Raw genomic sequence first — 23,550 nt, forward strand, 5'->3', positions numbered from 1 at the left:
ACCACAGGTGTATCTGCTAGAAACCTCAGCTTAGTTCTAATCTCAGCGACTGTTCAGTGAGAGACCAAAAATCACCACTGAACAACACAGGAGATCATTCCTGCGCGTGGCCTTCTACCTGTACATCTCCTCCATCTAACACACTGTAAACACTGCAATAGTTGCACCCTTTTTGCACAAACACTTTTCTACTCAGTAATATTCCTGTCAATATTATAATCACATCTGTCAGTCCTTGATATTTATTATTGAGTGATTTGTATATATTGTGCTATTTCTTAAATTTGTAAATCTGTAACATATTGTGTTGCTAAATAGTCTGTTTCTGTTACTGTATTGGAGCAACTGTAACCCACATAATTTCCTCAGGGATTTATAAAGTATGCTGATTCTGAAGGTCAGAGTTCAAGTTTTATGAAATTCTTTTGAATGCGGTAACTCCATAAGGAATCAATCTCAGTAACCTAGACCTCAAGGCTAGAGGTCAGAGGTCAAGTTTTCTGAAAGTTTTCTCTTTTTTTCCTGATTGCTGTGATGATTGACAAACTTGGCTAACACAATTGTTGTGAGGACTATATTTATTGCATACCATTATGGGTGTGTCAGCGTTGCTGCATTTTTTGTCCTAACTCTTTCCATCTCGCCCTGTAGTTCGTCCACAGGCCTCTGTTTCCATCGACATGATGTCAAACAGCAGCATCCTGGAGCTGGCTGACCACCCTGCAGGCTGGGGGCCTGGGGATCGGGTGGTGGTGGCCAGTACAGACTACTCAATGCACCAGGCTGAAGAGTTTACACTGTTGCCCTGTCCGACCTGCGCATCCAACCAGTTGAAGGTCAGAGGTAAGAGTGCAGCAGCTGACAGTGTGCTGCAGTTCTAGGCTGCAAGGACGGGAATTTATGCTGCTGGTAATTTTGCACCACAGTCAAATGTCAGCTTTCACTCAGAGTTGTGGCACATAGTGTCCTAGACAGGTCTTTGAAAAAGAGTTGTAGCTGTTACTAGTACTGTTCTTGCTTTCAGAATTTTTGAAGTAACCACTGACTAAAAAGTACGTCATGGCTCGAGTCCCACTGCCTTGAAACGAGTGAAACTAATTTAAAAATGTAAGCTGTCATTACCTCTGAAGAAACTGGAATGCCATTCTTTGATTGTATCCAGAGTCAGATTAGTTTAGTGGTGAACACTGAATATTTTTCATTTTTCTGAATGACAACTCTGCTTCAGTTTCATTAAATGATTAACTAAAAGTGTATTAGAACAGACGCCTGTATTAATAGAGTATGTGTCCAAGGCGTTTTATACGGAGCCCCGCAGGGGACATGGGAGAAAAAAAAAATTAAGACGGACTTTTGCGAGATCTCGCAAAACTAACTCGGGATCTCGCAAAACTTTTGCGAGCTCTCGCAAAACAAACTCGGGATCTCGCAAAACTTTTGCGAGCTCTCGCAAAACAAACTCGGGATCTCGCAAAACTTTTGCGAGATCTCGCAAAAGTTTTAGCCGCATTCTTCGGACGCCGGCTCAAAGCCGACCGGGAGGTCGAGGCACGATGTGCCGGGAAAGCGGTGTTCCTCCCGGCTGTAGTAGGTCTCGAGCTAACGGGAAGAATGCGGTCTAAACTTTTGCGAGATCTCGCAAAACTTTTGCGAGATCCCGAGTTTGTTTTGCGAGATCTCGCAAAACTTTTGCGAGATCCCGAGTTAGTTTTGCGAGATCTCGCAAAAGTCCGTCTTAATTTTTTTTTCTCCCATGTCCCCTCCGGGGCTCCGTAGTTTTATGATTATACTGTTGCCCTCACAGAATCTAAAAATCCTTCTAGAAGCATCTACATGAAATTTAATCTTAAGAGCTTGTAAGAAGGCAGCTGGACTTCTTTAAATTATCTGAAGATCTTTCACCTCTCATCCAAGAGACATTTTCAGTTCTAAAACCAAATGCTGAGAGTCCCAGGTATTTTAACTAGTGGGGCTTGTCCCTTAGGAAGTGGTCATTGACCCACTAAGATTAAGACTGAGACTCACACAAAACATTTTAATCATTCAGATTTGACTGAATTAGACATAAAAACATTAACACATAACAAGGCAGTTTAAAGACACTGACATAGAGTGCAAGGAAATTTGACCCAATACTAAGTTACTGGGTAATATTCATTTGTCAGATATCCAGTATACACTATCTGGTTCACATGAAGTTATGTTTCCACTTTGTCTTTGGATATGAAGTCACAGATTCTTCCATGGTCACAGTCAGTGTTCATCATTTGTTCAGTCAACATTTTTAGTGTCTGAATGTTAGAATTTTTCCACTAACTGAGAGTCAGTCTGGTACAAGTCACTAAGCCCACCATCAGTTCTCCCATTACATACTTTTAGACTGTTCCCAAGGAGGCACAGTCTTGATGACCTGGGCAAATCATTCTTTAGCCATTGGCTCATATAATCCAAAACATCTCTCATATAATATATATAATATAATCCAAAAACTTTGGAAGACTCCCATAATGCATGCACATAGGTGCCTCTTTCTATCTTAAATTTGCAGCATTAAGCATCATTAATTAAACCCATTTTGTGTAATTTAGATGGGAAACCGCCTGGAAGTTGTACTTTGAACAATTCAGACATTCACCTGAAATGTCTGAATTCAGGAACTGTAATGTGTTACAGGAGAATCCCTGGGCACTGATGCTGAGGTGCTCCTGATGTGTTTATCAGAGTGTGGATGCTCGATAGAAAGCACCTACGCTGAGAAAAATGTGTTTGTGTGAATGGCTGAAAGAGTTTGTACCAAGTAAACATTCACCATTAGTCATAAACACACATCTTCTTTTTATTTGACAGAACTGATTCTACATTGAAAAATAAAACCAAGTGTGTTGCTAACTCTCCAAAAGTTGATTCTGTTCATCTGGACGTAGCGTTTTCAGATGAACAGAATCAACTTTTGGAGATTTACTTACCTGGATTGATTGAGAATGCATCAAGACAGGTGTGTTGCTAAGTTACTACGTTTACTTTTATGGCACTAAAAGACTTAAAAAGCTGCCAAATGTACCACAAGGTGAAACGTGAGAGCTGTAGCCACAAGAAAGAAGCTAACCTAATGAAAAAAGGCTGAGCCCAGTGGAAACTTATCACTGAAGGATAAGGTGAGGGACCCTCAATCAATTTCTCGTAACTGCAAGGCAGTCTGGTCAGCTTTAACACACTGAGGCAGCTTCTTTCGCACTTTAGATACACACACACTTTTGTGTCTGCTGTGTGCATTAATGCAGGTTTATCTCAAAGCAAAAGCAATTGGAGTGTGCAATGTGAACATTTTACCATCAGAAGGTGTTTCTTTTGAAGTGACTTAGCACAACTGATTCAGGTGTGGTCTGAGAACCCAATGGCATTATGGCAGGTGTGATCCTGTGGCATCATTTTATCAACTAATAATTATTTTTGGTGCTCTAACAATATAAAGCTTTTAGGAACTGTTGTTGTCACTTGTCACATTTAACTGGTGGCGCAACAACAGCACAAGCAAGAGTGACCCTCAGACCAGTTTGTACACTACACACCCTGAGCTGGCAACGAATGCTTTCAGACTGCCAAGTGCCAGTTTACTGTTCCCACTGAACCATAATTTAGCATAATTCATGTCACACCTAGTCATTAGGTAAACTGCAGTCAGCATTCTGTTTCTATTTTTTCCTCCACTGGCCACAAAAACAAAATGAAAATGATAAGATGTGCACGAGTCTGTCCTGCACTATTGTTCTTCACTTGCAACAATAATGTTGACTTGCACACAAGATTCTTGCACTGTAGCTAAGTTACAGCTAGCTGGCTAATTTATCTCCATATTGACGATTATTGTAGAGGTAAGTTATTATCATGAAGTCATATTAGACTTTAGCATTTGGTAGCAGTAACACTAACAGTCAATCTAGGATTAGCCAACTAACTGTTACTGTTAAAATGTCTCGATACATGTTCGATCATACAGGTAAGGAAATTCCAAAAAGCTACTTCTGTTCATCTGGACTTCTTCACAAAGTCACTCGGATGATGTCATTGTTAGGTATAACTCTATGTGGTTATATACTGTGAATCTTCTGATGGCCAGCCAAGTTACAAGATCATCATGCAGAGTATAGACAACGTAGCCAGCCTAGATACATTAGCTGGCCTGTGATCCATCAGGCTAACGTTAGCCAAAAGAAGTTTGCTTCACCAATTAAATGTCCTGTCTCGCTGATGCACATCACAATAGTTTTAACCTAATGCACAAATGTCCATTTGGTCACACAGGCTTCACTTTCTCTGATGTTAACTTACCTGCTAGCACAGATCAACTGTTTTTTACCCACAGCATGTAAAGACATTTTATTGAAGCACTGAAGTTGCTATTTATTGTTTTGTTTTTTTATTGTATGTATTTATTTATCTAGGACTCCTGTCATGACAATTGTGTATTTGCCACATTGTGAGGACTTGCCTCCCTTATAGAGGACAGTTCCATATTGCTTAAATCATTAAATCAAGACTTGCCAGAGTAAGGATAGTTCATCACTAGGGAACTAGAGTTAGAAAAAGATATCAGGAAATGAATGTAAGCCAAGTGAAAGGATGGTAACACATCCTCTGTGGGTATGTATGTGTATTTCTAAATATGCAGTGTGATAGAGGCCAGGTGGAGACAGCCTATAGCAGTGTGTGGGAGTTGGTGGAAGGTGTTTGGTCTGACTCAGGGCCAAGGAAAAGTCTTAGCCTGTATCCTGGAGGACTGTATGTTCTTGACTGAGCCCATTCATGTTGGCACACACACACTTGGATACCATCATGCATACTGATATGAAAACATTCACTTCCAGACTGTTTTTCTTTCTGTCTCGCTGCATTCACATGCTATAGCTCTTCAGGTCAGCTTTGTCAGCCCTCCTGTTTGTCCCTTGGAAAAGCCCCTGGTGCTTGCAGAAGCTAAAACTGGCATGGCATCTTCTTCCCTACCTGTCAATTCCTGACACTAATTCACACACCAAAAAATAAGTTTGCATTTCAGTATTAACAGATTTATTTTCAAGTCTCCACTGAAGCTGCTGGAATTTCTTTTCTGCGTGGCTGCATAAAGATATCAGACCTAGTAGCGCTCTCTTTTTTCCTTAGGTCCCTGACATCACTTGTTATTTTGCTAAGTGAAAGCCCTGCTTTTACCAGCCCGAGGCTTTTCCTCAGAGCTCTTGTCACTCTCAGCACGACTATAATCTGTTACATTAATTCCTGCTCACGTGCCACTTTGCAGCACTATTTTTGAACACACGCTGATAATCGAGTTTGTCCTCCACCCTTGAGGTTATACACAAACAGGAAGAGTGTTGTTTTTGTTGTCCCAGCAGAGAGCTGGGAGATAGATGAGAAAGAGAGCGAGACAGCCTGAGGCTATTTATCAGTATGACTTCAATCATTTGAACATTTGACAGTTCTAACAGGCATATTGATTATGCCTCCTTGAGTCATGGTGGAAGGGTTTGTGTGTCCCAGTGATCCCAGGAGATATGTTGTAGGGGGCTTTTGCCCCTGGTAGCTTCAGTTGAGTCCATGACCACACTATAGTGCCCAGGACAAGATTAACAGGGCCCCACCATGGAGCCAGTTCTGAGCTCACAGGCCTAAGTCTATGAGGTGCAGCCCTCTCATTGGCTCATCACCTGGAGGAGGTGTTGTAGGAGTCAGGTCCAGTGTGCAGTCAGAGGTCAAATCTACAACTTCCTCACAACTCATCGCTCTGGTGACGTAAGAGCCCCAGTTGGTGTCTGATGTTGAACGATACGAGTTAACGTTGTGCTCACTTCAGTGGATCTCTTGGACTCAAAAACCAGTCTCCTGGAGAAGGGCTGGACTTTTACCAGTATGGAATTGCCTCGGTGAGAGATGGGGCGATTGACCTGTACACTGGCGTTTCTCCCAGTGGGGTAAGAGGCTTGTTTTCCTTCAGGGGAACAGTTCCTGACTGTCCTAACTGCAAACGATTAATTGTGAGTAGTCACTGAATGCTGCTGCAGTGACCCCTATCAATCACCAGTCACTAGGCTAAAGTGTGCAAAGTGCTATCTGGGAGTCAACAGCGTCAAAGGGATCGCAAAGAAGTATACGGTACTGCTGCAGGTAACCAACTTAAAACAATGTATTGCTTTTTATTGAGCAAATACAGGTGAAACCTCTTTGTAATGCAGAAGAATTTGCAGCATTCAGTAACTCTTCTTTTGTTTGCATTGTAAAGAACAGGGATCTGAAACCTTTAAGTCTGGGCTGTTGATGTTTTAAATCAGAATGAAAGCAGAATGAAAATGTTCTTTTGTACTTTTTAAGCTCTGGCTGCTCTGGTGGAGGGAGTAGGTGGAGAAAAGAGATTAAGCATGTGTGGGTGTATGATCCTCACTCTCTCAGATTTCACACTTGAATATTTCTTTGACAGTTTTTTTCCTGGCTTGGCTTCAGTTTTTCTAATCAGCACATTTGTGTTGTTGAGGATATGTATGTGGAGGAGGGCAGACGAGAACTGTTATCGTTTCTAAGAGCCGTCTTCCACTTACTCTGATTTTGTTGTCCTTTCTACTTCTCACTGCTTTTCATGGGATCATTTTTGCTTTTTCCTTCACTGCTTTTTTACTGAGGTATAAATGGTCCTTCCAAGGCTTTATTTTAATTACAAAAAAACATAATACTGCAGCTTGCCTATGAGGCCCAGTGTGACTGTAGGTGTGGGGGACGCTTCTGGGGTTTTAGAACGATTGCAGAATTCAGAAACACTTTGTTGTTGTTTTTTACCTGCTGTTGGTCCCTTCAGCAGGTACCTATCTGACAAGTAATATTACAGTGATTACATGTCAGAGCATAAATGGGCTTCCAAATAAATTTTGACTCAAAAACACTATCATGGTGGCATTGATCAAAAATGCCCCAAACTCATAGATGATGTCACAGTGACTGAGTCCATCTTGGATAAGCAGAATGGTCTCCTGCCTTTTCCCCCAAAGAATCAGTCAGCATAGTGACTTGTGCTGGTATTCCCAAAGCCATAATCAGAGAATTTTCTTCTTGAATGTTGGGGAACTGGTCAAGGTGTAACCTGCAGACAAAGTCTTTTTGGGGCAATCGTGGCTCAAGAGTTGGCAGTTCATCTTGTAATCAGAAGGTTGCCGGTTCGAGCCCCGGCTCTGACAGTCTCGGTCGTTGTGTCCGTGGGCAAGACACTTCACCCGTTGCCTACTGGTGGTGGTCAGAGGGCCCAGCCTTGCCTCTGTCAGTGCGCCCCTCTGTCAGTGTATCTGTGGCTGCCATCACCAGTGTGTGTGAATGACTGAATGTAGTGTAAAGCGCTTTGGGGTCCATAGAGACTAAGTAAAGCGCTATACGAATACAGGCCATCTACCATTTTTAACCTTGTTGCTGAACAAAATTCAGAGAGAGGCCATTAAAGCAAACACCTGGGTTTGTGCCTGTATGGTTGGAAGACTTACTTGTAAAAGGTCTTTTATTTTATCCTGCCTTTAACTTATAAGAACTACTGCAGCCACAGGATTAACTAATTGCTGTTTTTCTACATTCTAGTCTTTTTAAATGTTTTAACACTTTGTTGATGCTGTTATTGTTATTTTGAATTCCAAAAAAAACACTGTGAACTTAAGGATGATTCTTATTTAATGCTTTCTTTCTTTCTTTTTTTTTTTTTTTACATCTATAGATATTATGATGCTATTGATTTATTTTGGTGGCTTTGTAGGAAAAAACTGATACTGTAATGGATTGGAATTGCACTGGCTCTATCCCTTTTCCAACTCCCTGATTCTCCTGCATTAAATAGTTACATTTGATGTTTGCACAAATTGTTTTGTGCTTTTTGACTTGATTAAGCACCTGCGTCTGTGTTATGGGATCTGCACTGGGCATCAAAAAGCGATGGGCAACGTCAGACTAAAAGAAAGGAAAATACCACATTGATGAAGTAGTTGCATTTCCACAGAAATAGGCCCTTAAACCTTGCAACTGCTCAAGGAGTAAAAGGGCACGCTGCCTTTTGGTTGCAGCAGGCTGAGGAAAGTCGTCCTTACTGGCCAACAAGGTTATCAGCAAGTGCAGCGTGGATGTTAATAAGTTCAGTCTGAATGTGGGTAAGGCAGAGGTAAAGAAGTGCTCCTATGGTTGACTCAGAGTTCAACTCGTCTTCTTTGTCTCTGACGCTGATGTGTTGTAGGTCAGTGTGTTTTCACACCAACGGTTCTTTTTTACTGTGCATGTTATCTGTGTATGCAGGTAAAGCCAAGTTTATCCACATGGGAGAGGAGGTGGATGGGATAGATATGAGGGCCGAGGTCGGCCTGCTGAGTCGTAATATCCTGCTTCGTGGTGAGATGGAGCCCAGCTGCTATGGCAATGAGGCCTGCAAGTTCTTCAACTTTGACACTTTCGGAGGACATTTGAAGGTAAACTCTTCTGTTAGCTGTCGTTTACAGAATAGGCAACACCGTGTGAACAGGCTTGAAGAGGATGAAAAACGATCCCTTTAAAGAGAACCTGTTGTAGCCATTTATTCCCAGCTTCATACTTTAATTCTTGGGCTATACTATAGAATAGTGTTCTGCCATCTGCTTAATGATAATAATGATAATCCTTTTATAAGACTGTAAAAGCAGATATGCAGGGCTTCTGACTCAGCTGTCTGAGGTGAAGTTAGGGATATGGACCCAAGAGTAGAAAAAAAACCTGTTAAAAAGAAGGTTATGACCTGTGAACCAAGCAACAAAAAACGTTTTATTCCAGACCAATGACAGCTACTTTTCTCAGGAACTGCAGAGCTCCACAGAGTGGGAGTGATTACTGTACACATACACAGGAAAACGGTATAAAGCTGCCAAGCTTCGGTGCATTCTTGCTCGCGTGCTCTGCCAAAACTCCTCGTCCTGCGGCCTCATAGCTACTACACAGAGAAATTAGTAAATGCGCTCCAGGTGTGCCACACCCTCAGCCATTCTGCCGTCCCATTCCCTCCCACAACCAATCCACAGGCGATACCCTGCCATCACATCCACCCACTGCCTAACTTCGGTCTGGGATCTATCCAGCCTGATCTACTCCTCGCCATAGGAAATCAGCCACCAGATTGCCAAACACTCTTTTACCATGTATCATGCTGTAGCGAATTTCAGGTTCCCACTGGTGTAAAGAACTGGATGGTCAATCCCACGTATGTGTATCCCGGTGCTTAGGGGTGTGAAGCAGATACTTCACATAGAGGGCAGCACCTGAGTGTGCCTGCCCACATCTGTTCCAAAGTATTTGCTTCTGTGCTGGCTGTGATCCCGACGGTTCGCTGTTACTGAGGTACGTTGGAACCAGTGAAGCATGTTTGCCTCAGTAACCCCAGAGATGGAGTGATTAGTGCACACGGCCAGGCCAGTGGTTTACAGCTGCCCAGCTTTAAAGTGTTTCTGCTCAGCCATACTGTCCCACCTCTACCTCCACAAACCATACCAAACACCACAGCTGTGTGTTTGACCAGGACTCTAGCCAATCGCAGCATTTTTCATCATTTACTTTGGAACTTTATAAGGAAACCTGATTATTTAGTAATACAAACTTTAACAAAATACATTTTTCATTGACGATAACAGATATATTAGCTTTTGTCAACATTTGAAAAACTGTCAGATGGTTGGAAAAGCCTTGGTCCCATCTGTAGATCCTACAGCTAGATGAACATAGGGTTCCAATTTGAATTTGAAAACATAAAAGACATTACTCATACTGTATAGCAACAAGTCCAGTACTCTTCCTCAGAGACACGGAGGAAGAATATTTGTCCTGACTTGCACACATTTGCTGGACACTGTATTGTGACACCTAGTGTGTCTTTATCCATCTGAGTACCTGGACCAGACTAAGTTGGATAACACTGAACACCTACAAACAGCTGAACTGGACTGAACCCTACTGCTCCTCCAAACTCTTACTTGGGGGAGGAGCTCCATCATACTGTTTTTGAGCCCTTTCCTCTGTTCTCAGTACACATATGACTGTTGATCATCTCATAACAGCTTCATTACATTTAAAGAAAACACAGCACTGATCATCTAATGGAGATGAGTGTGCATACAGACAAGAGGTTATTTTATGTTCTATGTTATGTTCAGAGTCATAATAATCTGGCTCTGAACACCAAAAAGACCACAAAGAGAATGTGGAGAGTCTCTTGTTTCAGGTTTTGGGTACACACATCACAGAAGACCTCACATGGACACTGTGTCTCTCTAAAACAGTCTGTACTTCCTGTGCACCCTGAGTGGCTTAAAGCCTTCTGGTGTTTTTGTACTGCTGCACCATTCAAAGCATCCTCACTCACGACATGCTGACATGATATGGAAACAACTCTGCAGCAGATAAGAACACTGCAGAGAGTCATAAACCTTCACAAAAGATAAACAACACACAGCTGCCTGCCCTTGAAGACATGTACATATTACACTGCCTGCAGAAAGTACACTGCATCCTAAAGGACTCGTCTCACCAGCTGTTTGAACATCTGCACTCAAGCAAATGTTACAGGTGCATCAGAGCATGCTCTGCGTAATTAAGAACCAGTTTTAATCCTAGATCCCTCTTCCCAAGGGCAGAAGGTAGTGCAGGTCATCTATGAATTAGAAGGTTGGTGGTTCAATCCCCGTCTGGTCCATTCTGCATGCCAAACATCCTTGGGCAAGACACTAACCCCAAGTTGCTCTCCGATGCATCCATGAATGTGTGTGAATGGTAGCTAGAAAGAGCTTAAGCATAGAAGAAGTGGCTGTATGAATGGGTTTAAAAAGGTGAATGAGGCATGTTGTATGAAGCACTGTGAAAAGCCTACAGAAGAATCAGTCCATTTACCATTCACTAATGAACTCTGCTCAGGAACCACACGCGGCGATTTCCACTGTAAATCAGTGATGATCATTTTCTACACAAGTGCAGAATCTGGAAATTGTCACTGTTTGTAACCTGCAATGTTTTTGAGCTCTTTTAAATGCGTCAAATAAATGGGGAGAAAAGTGAAAAGGACACAGCAGCAGCTCTTTTGGACGCTGACTTTTCAAAAGTCGTGCTCCTGCTCTGTCATTTTTTCTGCGTAGCCTTCACAGCCGACACTTTTTCTCTCTGCCAGAGATTACAACTAAATGCAGCTCAGTGGGACTCAAAGTATGTTTTTACACTAAAAACTCTGGGTCATTAGAAATAGCAGTTTTGTAACAGCAGCTCTGAATTGCACCCAGAGTGCTTTGCACATTATAGGTGTAATATGTATTATACATTTAAAATATTTTTAACAATAGAAATGTTGCTGCTTTAGTAGGAATGTTTGTTTAGAGCATATTAAAGGCAATAAGTTAAAAAGATCCTTTAAAAAACACATTTTTGAGCATCGTTGTTATACTGAAGCAATACCTAGTCTTTTGTTTCTTCTGACTTCCTGCACATTAATGCACCACTACAGCAAATAATCCAATTAAAGTACATTAACATCTAAAATCTTAATTTAGTTTAAGGCTCATTAAGACTCTCGGGCCTCTGTATCTATGTCTGTTCATCACTGAAACGCCCTTCTTTCTGTCAGCCTCGTGCACCCTATCATCAGGAAAAGGCAACAGAGACACTGAAGCAGGAAGGAGAGGGGGGAGTGTGTGGTTGTCTTCCTGCTGCCTCAATGCCTCCCTTTCCCCAGGGCAAGCTATCATATTCCATTACAAATTTCCATCACAGCCTCATGTCACATATTTCTCATGCATGGGTGTGTGTAGAGCATGAAATAGCATAACACACACGAGCACACACACACAGAGGGTGAGAAACACTAAATGCCTCAGGACAAGTCCCGTCGTGTGAAAACCTCCCATCTCCAGAATTATTAGCTGGTCGCAAGCTGAATGTCGCTGACTGTGATCCGGGTGATATTTCTTTCATTTTTTAGCCTTTTCACAAACACTATGATGTAATGAAAACCAGTGTGACTGCAAGAAGTGTTGGTTCTCATGATTCTCTGGGTTTTTTGGGACATAGCTGCATGGCGTCACAGAGTCTCCTGGCATCTCCCATTCTGCTTCGTTCTCCACATCAACCCATACCTGTCTGTAACAAGAATCTTCATCTTTTATTTGTCCAAATTTCACTGTTTTCATTATTTTAACGTCCTGTTCTGTTCCTCTCTCTTAGTAGTATTGTTGCTGCTTTAATAGCAAGTTATGTCATTGATCATATAACTCCATTAAAAATACTTCAGTGACGTGGAAACAAATCTGGTGACTCGAATTAGCAGAGGTGAGGCCGAGCAGACACTGATGTCAACCTGCCAAATTTCAGGACTTATCAGGATCCAAAAGTGTGACTAATTAATACAGACATGTTACCTGGAAGAAAACGATCCATGGTGTCGAAACGACTTGTGGTTTGTTTGTTTGTGTTTGTGGTTTGTTATCTACCAGGCTGTGAAGATGCTTGCAGACATGCGTATTTCAACGCGGGAGTCGGGGATTTGTCTTGTTCCCGTTTTGTTACATTGATTTAAAGTTTTCACTGAACAATGGCTGTTGTAATAGTGATTACAAGTGTTGGGGTCATTACTCAGGAAGAGTCATGTATCACACATCACTCGTTACTTTTAAAAGTACTTTACTGACACACCTTCTCTGCAGTTAAAATAAAAGTCATGTCTATACCCGCTACTCAAAATCTGCATCTCTGTACCACTTTCTACCTCCCACACATGCACGGAAATCAGCTGATTGTAGCCGTGAGAGTGTCCAGGAAATAAAAAACATGTTTCTTTCTGTTCGCCTGGCTGGCAGAGAACTGAAGAATGACATCATTGTAACCGTGATGTAATTATTGAGTTTAGTACTGCAATGAGTTACATTACACTGCATTACAAGACATACTTGATTCAGTTCAATTTTATATATAGAGAGCTAGATACTAATAATAATTATTGGTTAAATGCAGAGAGGTGTATAAATACATAGTGAGTGAAAAACAAACACTCAATGTCTAAAGGGAAGCTCCCAGCAACGTAGGCTTATTGCAGCATAACTAGGGGCCTGAAAACTGAAGGCTCTGCCTCCCATTCTACTTTTAAATACTCTAGGAACAACAAGTAGGCCTGCAGTGTGAGAGCGAAGTGCTCTAATAGGGTGATATGGTACTACAAGGTCATTAAGATAAGATGGGGCCTGATTATTTAAGACCTTGTATGTGAGGAGCAGGATTTTGAATTCTGGATTTAACAGGAAGCCAAAACAGGAGAAATCTGCTCTCTCTTTCTAGTCCCTGTCAGGACTCTTGCTGCAGCATTTTGGATTAACTGAAGGCTTTTCAGGGGGTTTCAGTGTGTGCAGTTCTACATATTTGTTTAATATGTGCATTGAAGGACATGTCCTGGTCAAAAATGACTTCAAGGTTCCTCACAGTCTTACTGGATGCTAAGGTAATGCCATCCACAGTAAGAATCTGCTTAGATACCAGATTTTCAGGGTCAAGTACAATAACCTCAGTTTGATCTGAATTAAGAAGCAGGAAGTTAGAGGTCCATCCAGGTCTTTATGTCTTTAAGACATTCCTGTATAATTGGTGTGTGTTATCTGGCTTCATGGACAGATAAAGCTGAGTATCGTCTTCATAGCAGTGAAAAAGTATGCTATGCCTTCTAATGATACTGCCTAAAGGAAGCATGTCCTAGAACTGAACCCTGTGGAACTCCATAATTAAACTTAGTGTGTGACGAGGACTCTCCATTTACATCAGAGGTCTCAAACTTAAATGAGCTGAGGGCCCCTGCTGCCACTGTCATCTCATGTGAGGGCCACTGTAGTGTTCAAGTAATACAAAAAAACTAACATGAAAACACTGAGAAATATTTCCTAAAATGTAGCATTTTGTTTGTTTTTTTAAATTTCAAATATTGTATAACAAGACAAAACCGCAAACGTGAACATTTTTTTCCTCACTCTTAACTGAAGCCTTACATTGAACTACCAAATAAACACATCGGTCCTCTCTTTGTGGCCAGACACGTGGCAGCACTTCTGCTATCATTTTGTTTGTATTTAACAAAATCAAAATGAAGACCTAAGTGTACACTTTAGTTTTTGACTCTCTCACTGAACTCAGCCTCAACATGTTTGTGCTCTCTGCTCATATTGCCTTCATGTTAAATCATTTTTTGCTTTTTAAAGAACTTATCCTAACATTACACTCAACAACAAACAACAAAAAAGTCACTTCAAGGGACAAATTGCACTATATTTCTTAACATTAGTATTCGGGCTGCAAGTAGGGGTGACGTGGACCGCAAGTGGCCCCTGGGCCGCAAGTTTAAGACCCCTGATTCACATGAACAAACTGGAGTCCCATTATTGCGTTAATCAACAATGTCATGTGATTACAGTAAAAAAGTACAAAGAAATAAATTACACCCAACACTGGTAGCTACGTTCATCTTTTATTTACAGTCTATGTGCAAAACAAAGAAATAGAACATTAGAATAAAAAACCTCCATAAAATAATGATTTAAAAATCTAAATCTGACACTAGTGTTGCTAGTCCTGCTTTTCATGTACTTTTGGTTTTTTGCTTGTGTCTGATTGATGCAGTAACTGGAGCTCTCTGACTGAAATGTGTCATCACCAGGTGGAGCATGGTTTTAGGGCAGTCCACATATCTGGGATGGAGCTGCAGCACATGGGCCAGCAGACCATGGGACACTATCCTGTCCATTTTCACATGAATGGAGACGTGGATGAGAGGGGAGGCTATGACCCTCCAACGTCTGTCAGCGATTTATCCATTCACCACTCTTTCTCCCGCTGCGTCACTATCCACGGCTCCAACGGACTGATGGTCAGTTAGGAAGTTGTATAATTTATTTCTGTATTTTTTGTATGTATTAATGCATATATAAGAACGCATACATAAAAATGTGTAATTTATTGTTAAGAGTCATTATTGCAACCAGAAGCAACCTGGTAATGTTAGGGACAGTGTTTTTGTATTTGTATAGCGCCTTATTTATTGGTGTTGGTGACTCTTACTAAGGCAGATACGATGACCTCATTTAAAGGGTTTTATATTCTTTTTAGTCTCCAGCAATGTCTCATAAAATCATTATTATAGTGACAGGCATATAATTTTAAATCTCTTAAAGAAACAGTTTGTATGAAGATGTATATGAAATATACGAATTAAAACGCAGGAAATTGGGCACTGTGTGACATGGATAATAGGGGGATTCAAGCTATTAAAGATAAGTGCACGACTATAAGTATCTTGGGGTCTTGTTCATGAGCCAAAGAAGAGTGGAGCAGGAGATTAACATCTGCAGATCTGTTGTGGTGAAGAGAGCTGAGTATTAAATTAAAGCGGTTAATTGATGTTCTTACTGTCACCTATGGTCACAGGGTCTGGGTAGACCACTGACATCTCTAAAGGGTGTCTAGGCTCTGGCTTAGTGATAGGCTGAGGAGTTCAGTCATTCATGTTGGACTCAGAGTGGCTACTCCCCCAAATTGAAAGGGTCCAGCTGAGTTAGTTTTCAGGTTCATATCAAGCAGGTTGCTTCTTTGGTCATCATATTCCAAGATTTCCTGCTGTCGCTTGTGTAGCATTAGTCCTACTCTGGTCTGCACCGGCTGCCCATGCGTGTTTCTGTCTGGCTACATTTGTTCAGCCTTTCATAGACTTTAAACAGATGTATCCTAAATTTGGCTGAAAAGTGAAAGCGAATAACAAGCACAAATTCAACCTAACTTCAACCACTTATCAGTTTGCATTTATCCACTAAACCAGAGCTTCCCAAAGTGTGGGGCCCGCCCCCTAGGGGGGCGCAGAGCCATTGCAGGGAGGGCTCGGTATAAAAAGGGGGAAAAAAAAAAGAGCGCTTGGACACTGCTAGCATCATGGACAGGTTTTTTGACGAGGCGCCCACACAAACGCAAAGCAGGAGATGAAGCATCGCTGAATATGTTTCCAAACCAACTTCATTCTAAGACAAAGACTAGAAAATATGGTGAAGCAAATCTGCCCTTTGGCTTCACCTGCACAAGTGCCGAGGTAGGTCTCCCTGCAGGATTGGTTTTCCCTGTGTCGGGAGCAGCGCTGGGCTGTTTAAATCACGGACAAACAGGATCCCACATTCTTGATTTTTAGTTCACAAACACTTCTTGTAATGACTAACTACTCCTGACATGTTGGAGATGTTTGCTCTTTATACAGTAAAGTTACAGCGGGATACAAATAACATCAGGCTGATCCTGCCACGATTTGTTCCCCCGGTTCAAATCACAGACAAACAGGATCCCACAGCTGTTTATGTTTTTGAACCCATTTTGCACAGAGAGGCATTTTTTGAAAAATGTATTGACAGCAATGTTGAATATTATTACACAGGAAAAAACAACTACATGTAAAATAATCACACCGTGACGCCTCTGCCTTTGTAAAAGGAGGAACAGTAACTGTGTGTAAAACCTGCAGACAGTCAGATTAACAGTATTTTGTCTCTATCTGCCATTCTGCAATTCATCTCATGTAAACATGAAAAGGTTTGGGAACCACTGCACTAAACCATTTTTGTTGACTAGAATTCAAAGCTGAAGTTGGGTTAAATTTGGTGCAAGAATTTGCTTCCTAAGCCACAAAAGAAACCCATTTGATAAATAATGGAGCTTCTGATGAGCAATTACACTTTAGAAAGTTCACACTTTAGTCATAGACATTTTTTTCTACAGTTAGATTTGAAATGGACCCCATGCACTATGTTACCTACTCTACAATCAGTAATGTACTCTGTTGCCTCCCAGGTAAAGGATGTGGTGGGATATGACACACTAGGCCACTGTTTCTTCACGGAGGATGGTCCAGAAGAAAGGAATACATTTGAGCACTGTTTGGGTCTGATGGTTCGAGCTGGGACCCTGCTGCCTTCAGACAGAGATAGCAAAATGTGTCGTGACATCACTGATGGAGCATATCCAGGATATGTGCCCAATCCACGTCAAGATTGCAGGTACACAAAGAAAGTTTGACTGTACATAAACAACATGTTTTAAATAGATTTTTTGGACTCTCTTCTTTAGTTGTAACTGTCTACTTACAGTGCCTACACTGTCTTCTTTTTTTAAAAGGTCATTGTTCATGATACCTGTTCTAAAAAGAAGTTTCAGTATTTAGTTTTTTAACAAGTGTGCCACCATCTTGTCCAAGTATGACCTATGATGTAATTCATTTGGTTGGTTGGTTGCAGTTACTAGCTGTATCTTGTGTTGGCTGAGTAACGACTGAACCAACTGAAACTAAAACTGAAGAGCAGTCCAAGGGGCTCATTGTTAGATGTAACGTGTTTGTACAAAAACGAGGACAGATGCTCCACTGCTGCACTGGAGAATCCAGAATCACTTATTTTCTAAAGCACTTTAGATTTGATACCACATTTACAGGTAACAGTTGTGCTGGTGCCACAGTGCTGAGCTTGTTTGTGTGTGTCAAACAATGACGCATAAACCTCCAGAGATGATAAATATTAAGTAGCAGCTATCCATCCATCCATTATTAGGTATTTTAGTAAAATTATGACAAGATGTTGGTATTTCTGTGGACTGGCGGGACTATAAAAATGCAAGCAGCATGTCTTCACATCACTTCATTTCCATTATGAACAAAACAGATACATTACGGTTTTTGAATGTAGACTCTGTTGAAAACTTCATGCTCATCCTATCATTCAATTCAACGCAATTGTATTTATACAGCGCCAAATCACAACAAGGTGCTTCGTATTGTAAGGTAGACCCACTCAGAATATATAGCAGTTTAGTCCAGGTCACATGACTTTCTATCTCACCACACTGTCTCTGCATGAAGGGGATGAAAACAGTTACTTAAAACAGTCATTTAGGGCTCAAGTGCTTTTACTTTTTTTGAGCATGTGTGTTTTTATGTGCATGAGTGTGAGTATGCATCGGGCAAAATCATTCATCCAAATCATGCCCTTCAGATTAAACAGCAAGACATGGCACTTGGTTATATAAGCATCAGTGAAGATGCTTCAAGCTTCCTTTTTTTGTTTTTTGATTTTTTAATTCCCAGCAGACCTGTTTTAGCATCAACACACATGAGTGAATGAAAAGCAATTACATTTTCTACTAAGGTATTTGTTTCTACCTCTACAGTGTGTGGATATGTTTCAGTGTTCTACTGCTGACTCCCACACAGTGACTATTTTTATTTGCTTAGTTTTCATACGAGACCTTCATCAGTTAATAGTTAAGGATAAAACAGGCAGCAACCTTACACGCTGCAAATGCTGAATTTCAAGAAATTCAAGAAAGTAACAACACAAAAAAATGATCTGAGTTATTAAATATAGTGAGTCTTGCATGTGTCTTTTGCCTTTCTGTCTTATCTTGTCATCTTTTGTTGATATTCATATTTAACTGTCCTGCCATGTAAATACTGAGATGCTTTGACGTGGCTTTAAAGAGGCCGTTCATGCTGAAAAACCCTTTCAGTTGAAGCAATTCTGCATATAAGTGATGTGAAAGACTCATTGCCTGTTATTGAAACTGCTTGATTATTTTAACAATAACGATGGCACAATAAGTTATTAGGTTGAGGGAATAATTGATTTTTATAGAGGGGTAGGTTTGGATTTTTCCCTTTGTTACGTCGCTATTTAAAAATTGCATTTTGTTTATACTTCAGTTATTTGATGTATGATTAATGGGTAAAATTATTAAAACAACTTGTGTATATATTGTATATAAAACTTAACAAAACATTCTTTGCAAGTAGTAAGATATTGTTTAACAGTGCACTGACAGGCAGTGAGTCACTTACAGTCTTGACAGAGGTGAGTTGAAATCCACTTCCCTCTTTGAAGTAAGAGTGTGGCCAAAAATGAAACCCTGAACTGAAAGCTTAATTCTACAATAAAAAGATAAACATATATTATAGTGGGGCTATTAGACAGAAACAGGAGTGAGCAAGCTGATGAATAAGCTACTTTGAGAACCTACGGCTATTGTGTGATGACTCAGTCACTGGGTAACAGCCAGTGTTGTGGGCTTTCAGATGGTTCAAGTGGATATCCATAGAGCTGACATGACTGAATAGTAAAGCCACTATTGCATGTTAGTAACTTTTGCCTGTTCTGACATGTAGTTTTTCCTTTTTTATGGTCGTGGTCTTTCTATGCTTCACTTTTTCTCCTGCAGATATATTTACTCTTTCCTTTTATTTAGAATAGCTTCAACATAGAGTTTGAAGAAAAGTAACTCCACTAATGTTTGTGGATAAGCCTGAAATTCACACTCATTGAGAAAGTGGTTACTTTGCACCAAGTCAGGAACACGATCATGTGACATGCTAGAAAGTTGGTTTGGTGTCCTGTTAAAGTAACTTTAGGTCTGCCTGAGCCAATAGAGTGCTCCACTACATGCACACTTTAATATCTCATTCATTTGTTTATTACTATTTTCAGCGTGACTGAGGTGACTTTCTTCTTAACTCTGCTCTATGGTAAAATAAGCACCAGCACTAGTATTCCCACTGGTGGGAAGTGATGTTTTTCAGTAATTTGCTGATGTTATTAATGCACTGTCAATGTGTGTTATTAATTATAACCATAATAATTTAAACAAAATCCCAGTTTTGCCATTAAACCTGGACATGATTTCCCTTGATAGAAGCTAAATTGGTTGAAGAATATAGTTTGCTCTCCCTTGAATCATGTTACCATACCTACAGTAAAAGTGTTTTGGGATTTTTTGCAGACTTCTTATGTAAATGATTCTTTTGCATTGCACTGTTGTTGTATTCATCCTTTTAAGATTTTAAGTCTAACTACAAATTCCCATAATGGAGCTGTGCAAGTCACATCATTGTCACACAATTGAGCATGGTGACTTTTAGCTCAGCTCTCAGACCTTCCTCCCTCCCATCACTTGTGACAGAAATCACATCAAGCAGGCTGGAGGGGGGCTAAACCTTGATTGGGACTGGTTGAGACGTTGATTACATTGAGCTAATATCGTTCTCACCTCAGTTGAGCTGCAGCAGGGGGTGATGAGTTGACAAGCGTAAATCATTGTTAAGGCTGCATAATGGAGAGGAGATGTTAACAGATAGGTCAAGTTGAGAACTGTGAAAGAAAGAAAACACACTCTGTTCTTCTGCAAAAGGCAAAAGCAGAGGTGGAGGTCTGTGATCAGTACCATTTGTACATCATGAAACTTGGTGGAAAGGTAGAGCATGGATAATGAGAGAGCTTTCAAATATTCTCATGATATTCCAACCCTGTGACTCCATGATAACTGAACCTGTAGCTCCGTTCATTGATAAAGACAGTGGTTAAAAGCTCTGTGATCATGATATGAGGTGGTGACACAATCTCTGTCCCAATCATTACATACACCTGCATGCATATATTGGGTACTTCATGAGGATCATTTTTTGCTAAATAAGGATGAATGACAAGCAAAACTTTCTAGCATGGATATTGAACTACTGGACAAAAGGAGAACCCCGTGAATGTAATGTATGTTTAATGCATCTATTATTCCTCCTTCACCTATTTCATGCTGATGCTGTTCTGGAGCCATTTCCATCTTATGAGAGTTGTGGGTTCAAATCCCAACTGGGGCATCTGCATCCAGTAAGGGTCCCTAGGACCCACCATACTAACAATGAGCGAGAGATGGAAAAATCAAGCCATACCGGCTCGGAAGTCACCTGCATTAACCAATCAAGACACAGTGGTAAGAAGTGGCATAGCCAGTTACCAAGACCTAGCACGGCAGCAGTGATCAGTGAGATGCTTGGCTACAAGTTAAACAGCAACAAGGAGCACTACCTTCCATGGAGAAGGAGACTAGAGGTAGCATGGAGGAAGTTAGCCAACAGAAGGAAGTTAGCTGCAGAAAGATGAGATGAAGAAGGTGCCTAAGAAGTACAGCAAGATGTCCATACCTGAGGCTTGGAAACTGCCAAGCAAAGAAACACAGCCTTGGCAAGCTGCTTAAAGAGGTATACCAGAGAAATAGAGGACAGGAGAATAAATCAGCTGTTCTCGACAGAACCATCCAAGGTATACTCTTAGTGGAACAGCACCACCAAGGCTAGAGATGGAACTCCATCTCAAGCCTACAACAGGAAGAGCATATGGCAGAAGGATGCAACACATAACGCCAACGCTCAGTGGCTGGTGGACCTTAGAGCAGATCACTGAAACGTCCCTGAACAGGAATTAGTATGAATACCATAGGGGCAAAACACCAGCTACTGGTAGACAGAACAGTCATCTAAGACTGTAAGACCAGGCCCACCAGACTGTGCACTGTCTGGACTGATAACTTGCCCCACATCTGGATCCTGGAATGCCTAGAACTATACAAGATCAACAGGACCCTAAGAGCCTTCTTCAGGAACTCAGTGTGGATAGGGTGTACAACACTAGAGGCCAACTTCAAGCCCATAGCACAAGTCACCATCAAGTGCGGGATCTACCAAGGAAGTCCTCTGCCCCCACTACTATTATGCATAGGCCTGAACCCCCTCAGTGAGATCACTGACAAGACTGGCTACAGATACTGACTACAGAATGGAGCACTAATGAAGCACATGGATGATATCAAGTTGTATGTCAGGCATGAACGATACATCGATTCACGGATCCACACCACCAGGATCTACAGCAAGGACATCGGAATGTTGTTCAGATTGAAGAAGTGTAGTCAGATGGTAACAAAGAGAGGGAGGGTAGTACAGAACTGAGCACATCGAACTACCAGAAGGCAACATTGCAGACATCGAGCACTGCTAGAAGTACCTAGGGATCCCACAGGCAAATGGGAACCCCAACCGCTAGGAAATTTGCTACCACCTAAGTCCTTAGGAGTCAGCTGAATGGTAAGAACAACATCCGGGCTATCAACACCTACTCCCTGCCAGTCATCAGGTACCCTGCTGGGATAATAAGCTAGCCAGAGGAGGAGATAGAAGCAACTGACTTCAAGACAAGAAAGCTTCTCACCATGCATGGAGGATTTCACCCCGTCCAGCACCCTGAGACTGTATGCTAAGCAGAAGGAAGAAGGCCAGGACGAGTAAGTGTCAGTACCACAGTCCAGGATGAGACAACGAACATCCACAAGTACATCAGAAAGATGGCCACAACCGACCGGGTGCTCAGTGAATACCTCAGGCAGCAAAAAACCAAGAAAGAGGTAAGAGTAACCATCATGGAAGGACAGGCCCCTGCACGGTATGTACCACCGGCAGATAGAGGAAAATGGCCGACATCCAGAAATCCCACCAGTAGCTGGACAAAGCTGGACTGAAAGACAGCACAGAGGCACTAATCTTGGCAGCACAGGAACAAGCTCTAAAATCCAAAGAACACCATAACCAAGATCCTGTGGGACTTGCAGATAAAGATGGACCAAATTACTAACCAACCGGACATAACAGTGGTAGAGAAGCAGAGGAAAACGGGCGTAGTGATAGATGCAACTATACCAAATGACAGCAACATCAGGAAGAAGGAACACAAGAAGCTGAAGAAGTACCAAGGGTTGAACGAAGAACTTGAGAAAATAAGGTAATGGGAGCACTCACTGCAGTGACCCCAAACTAGGTGAGTGGCTCCAGCAAATTGCAGGATGAACATCTGAGATCTCTCTCCAGAAGAGCGCAGTCCTAGGAACAGACAAGATACTGCACAGGACCCTCAAGTTCCAGGCCCCTCTGGTAGAGGACCCGAGCTTGAAGGATAGACCACAGGGGGCGAGAGGAGAATTAAAAAAAACAATAAACTCAAAACTCAAATTTGTGCACTCAATTCTTGTCTGTTAAAGTTGTTAAAGAAGATTGTGTGGGAAGATTATACAAATGTATCCACTGGGAAAAAAAATGCTCAGAGAAACAATTAGAAGTCGAAAATTATAATGGCAATGGTATATCGTATCGTATCGTATCGTATGGAAAGAAAAGCGTCTGGACTTCTTTAAGTTGCTTGAAGACGTTTCACCTCTCATGCAAGAAGCTTCTTCAGTTCTAAGGTCAAATGGTGGAGAGTCCCAGATTTAAGCCCTGTGGGAGTGTCCCCCCAAGAGGGACATGGACCCTCCCAATGATCACATTTTGGACAGAGAAGACAGATGGGCCTGTCTTCCTGGGCCTTTTGACCTCAGGAAATCACATGATAGGATGTGGCTAGGTTTCACAATGAGTTCACCCAAAACCGTGGCTGGTTGTGACCTACATTTGTTTTCACACCGTGGCTCGTGTGACTAGGTAGAGGACCTTAGGGGTCCATGTCCCTCTTGGGGGGGACACTATCATAGGGCTTAAATTTGGGACTCTCCACCATTTGACCTTAGAACTGAAGAAGCTTCTCGGATGAGAGGTGAAATGTCTTCAAACAACTTAAAGAAGTCCAGATGCTTTTCTTTTCAAGTTCATTAGAAAATGTGTACTGTAGT

General features: G+C 41.5%; 1 protein-coding gene across 4 annotated transcripts in view; it reads left to right on the forward strand.

Annotated features, from left to right (window-relative positions):
• Positions 1-23,550, forward strand: part of cemip (cell migration inducing hyaluronidase 1) — a 158,979-nt gene that overhangs the window by 99,973 nt on the left and 35,456 nt on the right. For all 4 annotated transcript variants that reach the window (XM_084923324.1, XM_084923315.1, XM_084923333.1 and 1 more), the window contains exons 11-14: positions 652-843; positions 8,305-8,474; positions 14,705-14,914; positions 16,873-17,078. In XM_084923324.1, the coding sequence (XP_084779450.1) occupies positions 652-843; positions 8,305-8,474; positions 14,705-14,914; positions 16,873-17,078 (778 nt within the window). The remainder of the gene's footprint in view (positions 1-651; positions 844-8,304; positions 8,475-14,704; positions 14,915-16,872; positions 17,079-23,550) is intronic.

Source organism: Perissodus microlepis, chromosome 1 (genome assembly GCF_051167445.1).
Source record: "Perissodus microlepis isolate ML-2025 ecotype Zambia chromosome 1, ASM5116744v1, whole genome shotgun sequence".
NCBI lineage: Eukaryota > Metazoa > Chordata > Actinopteri > Cichliformes > Cichlidae > Perissodus > Perissodus microlepis.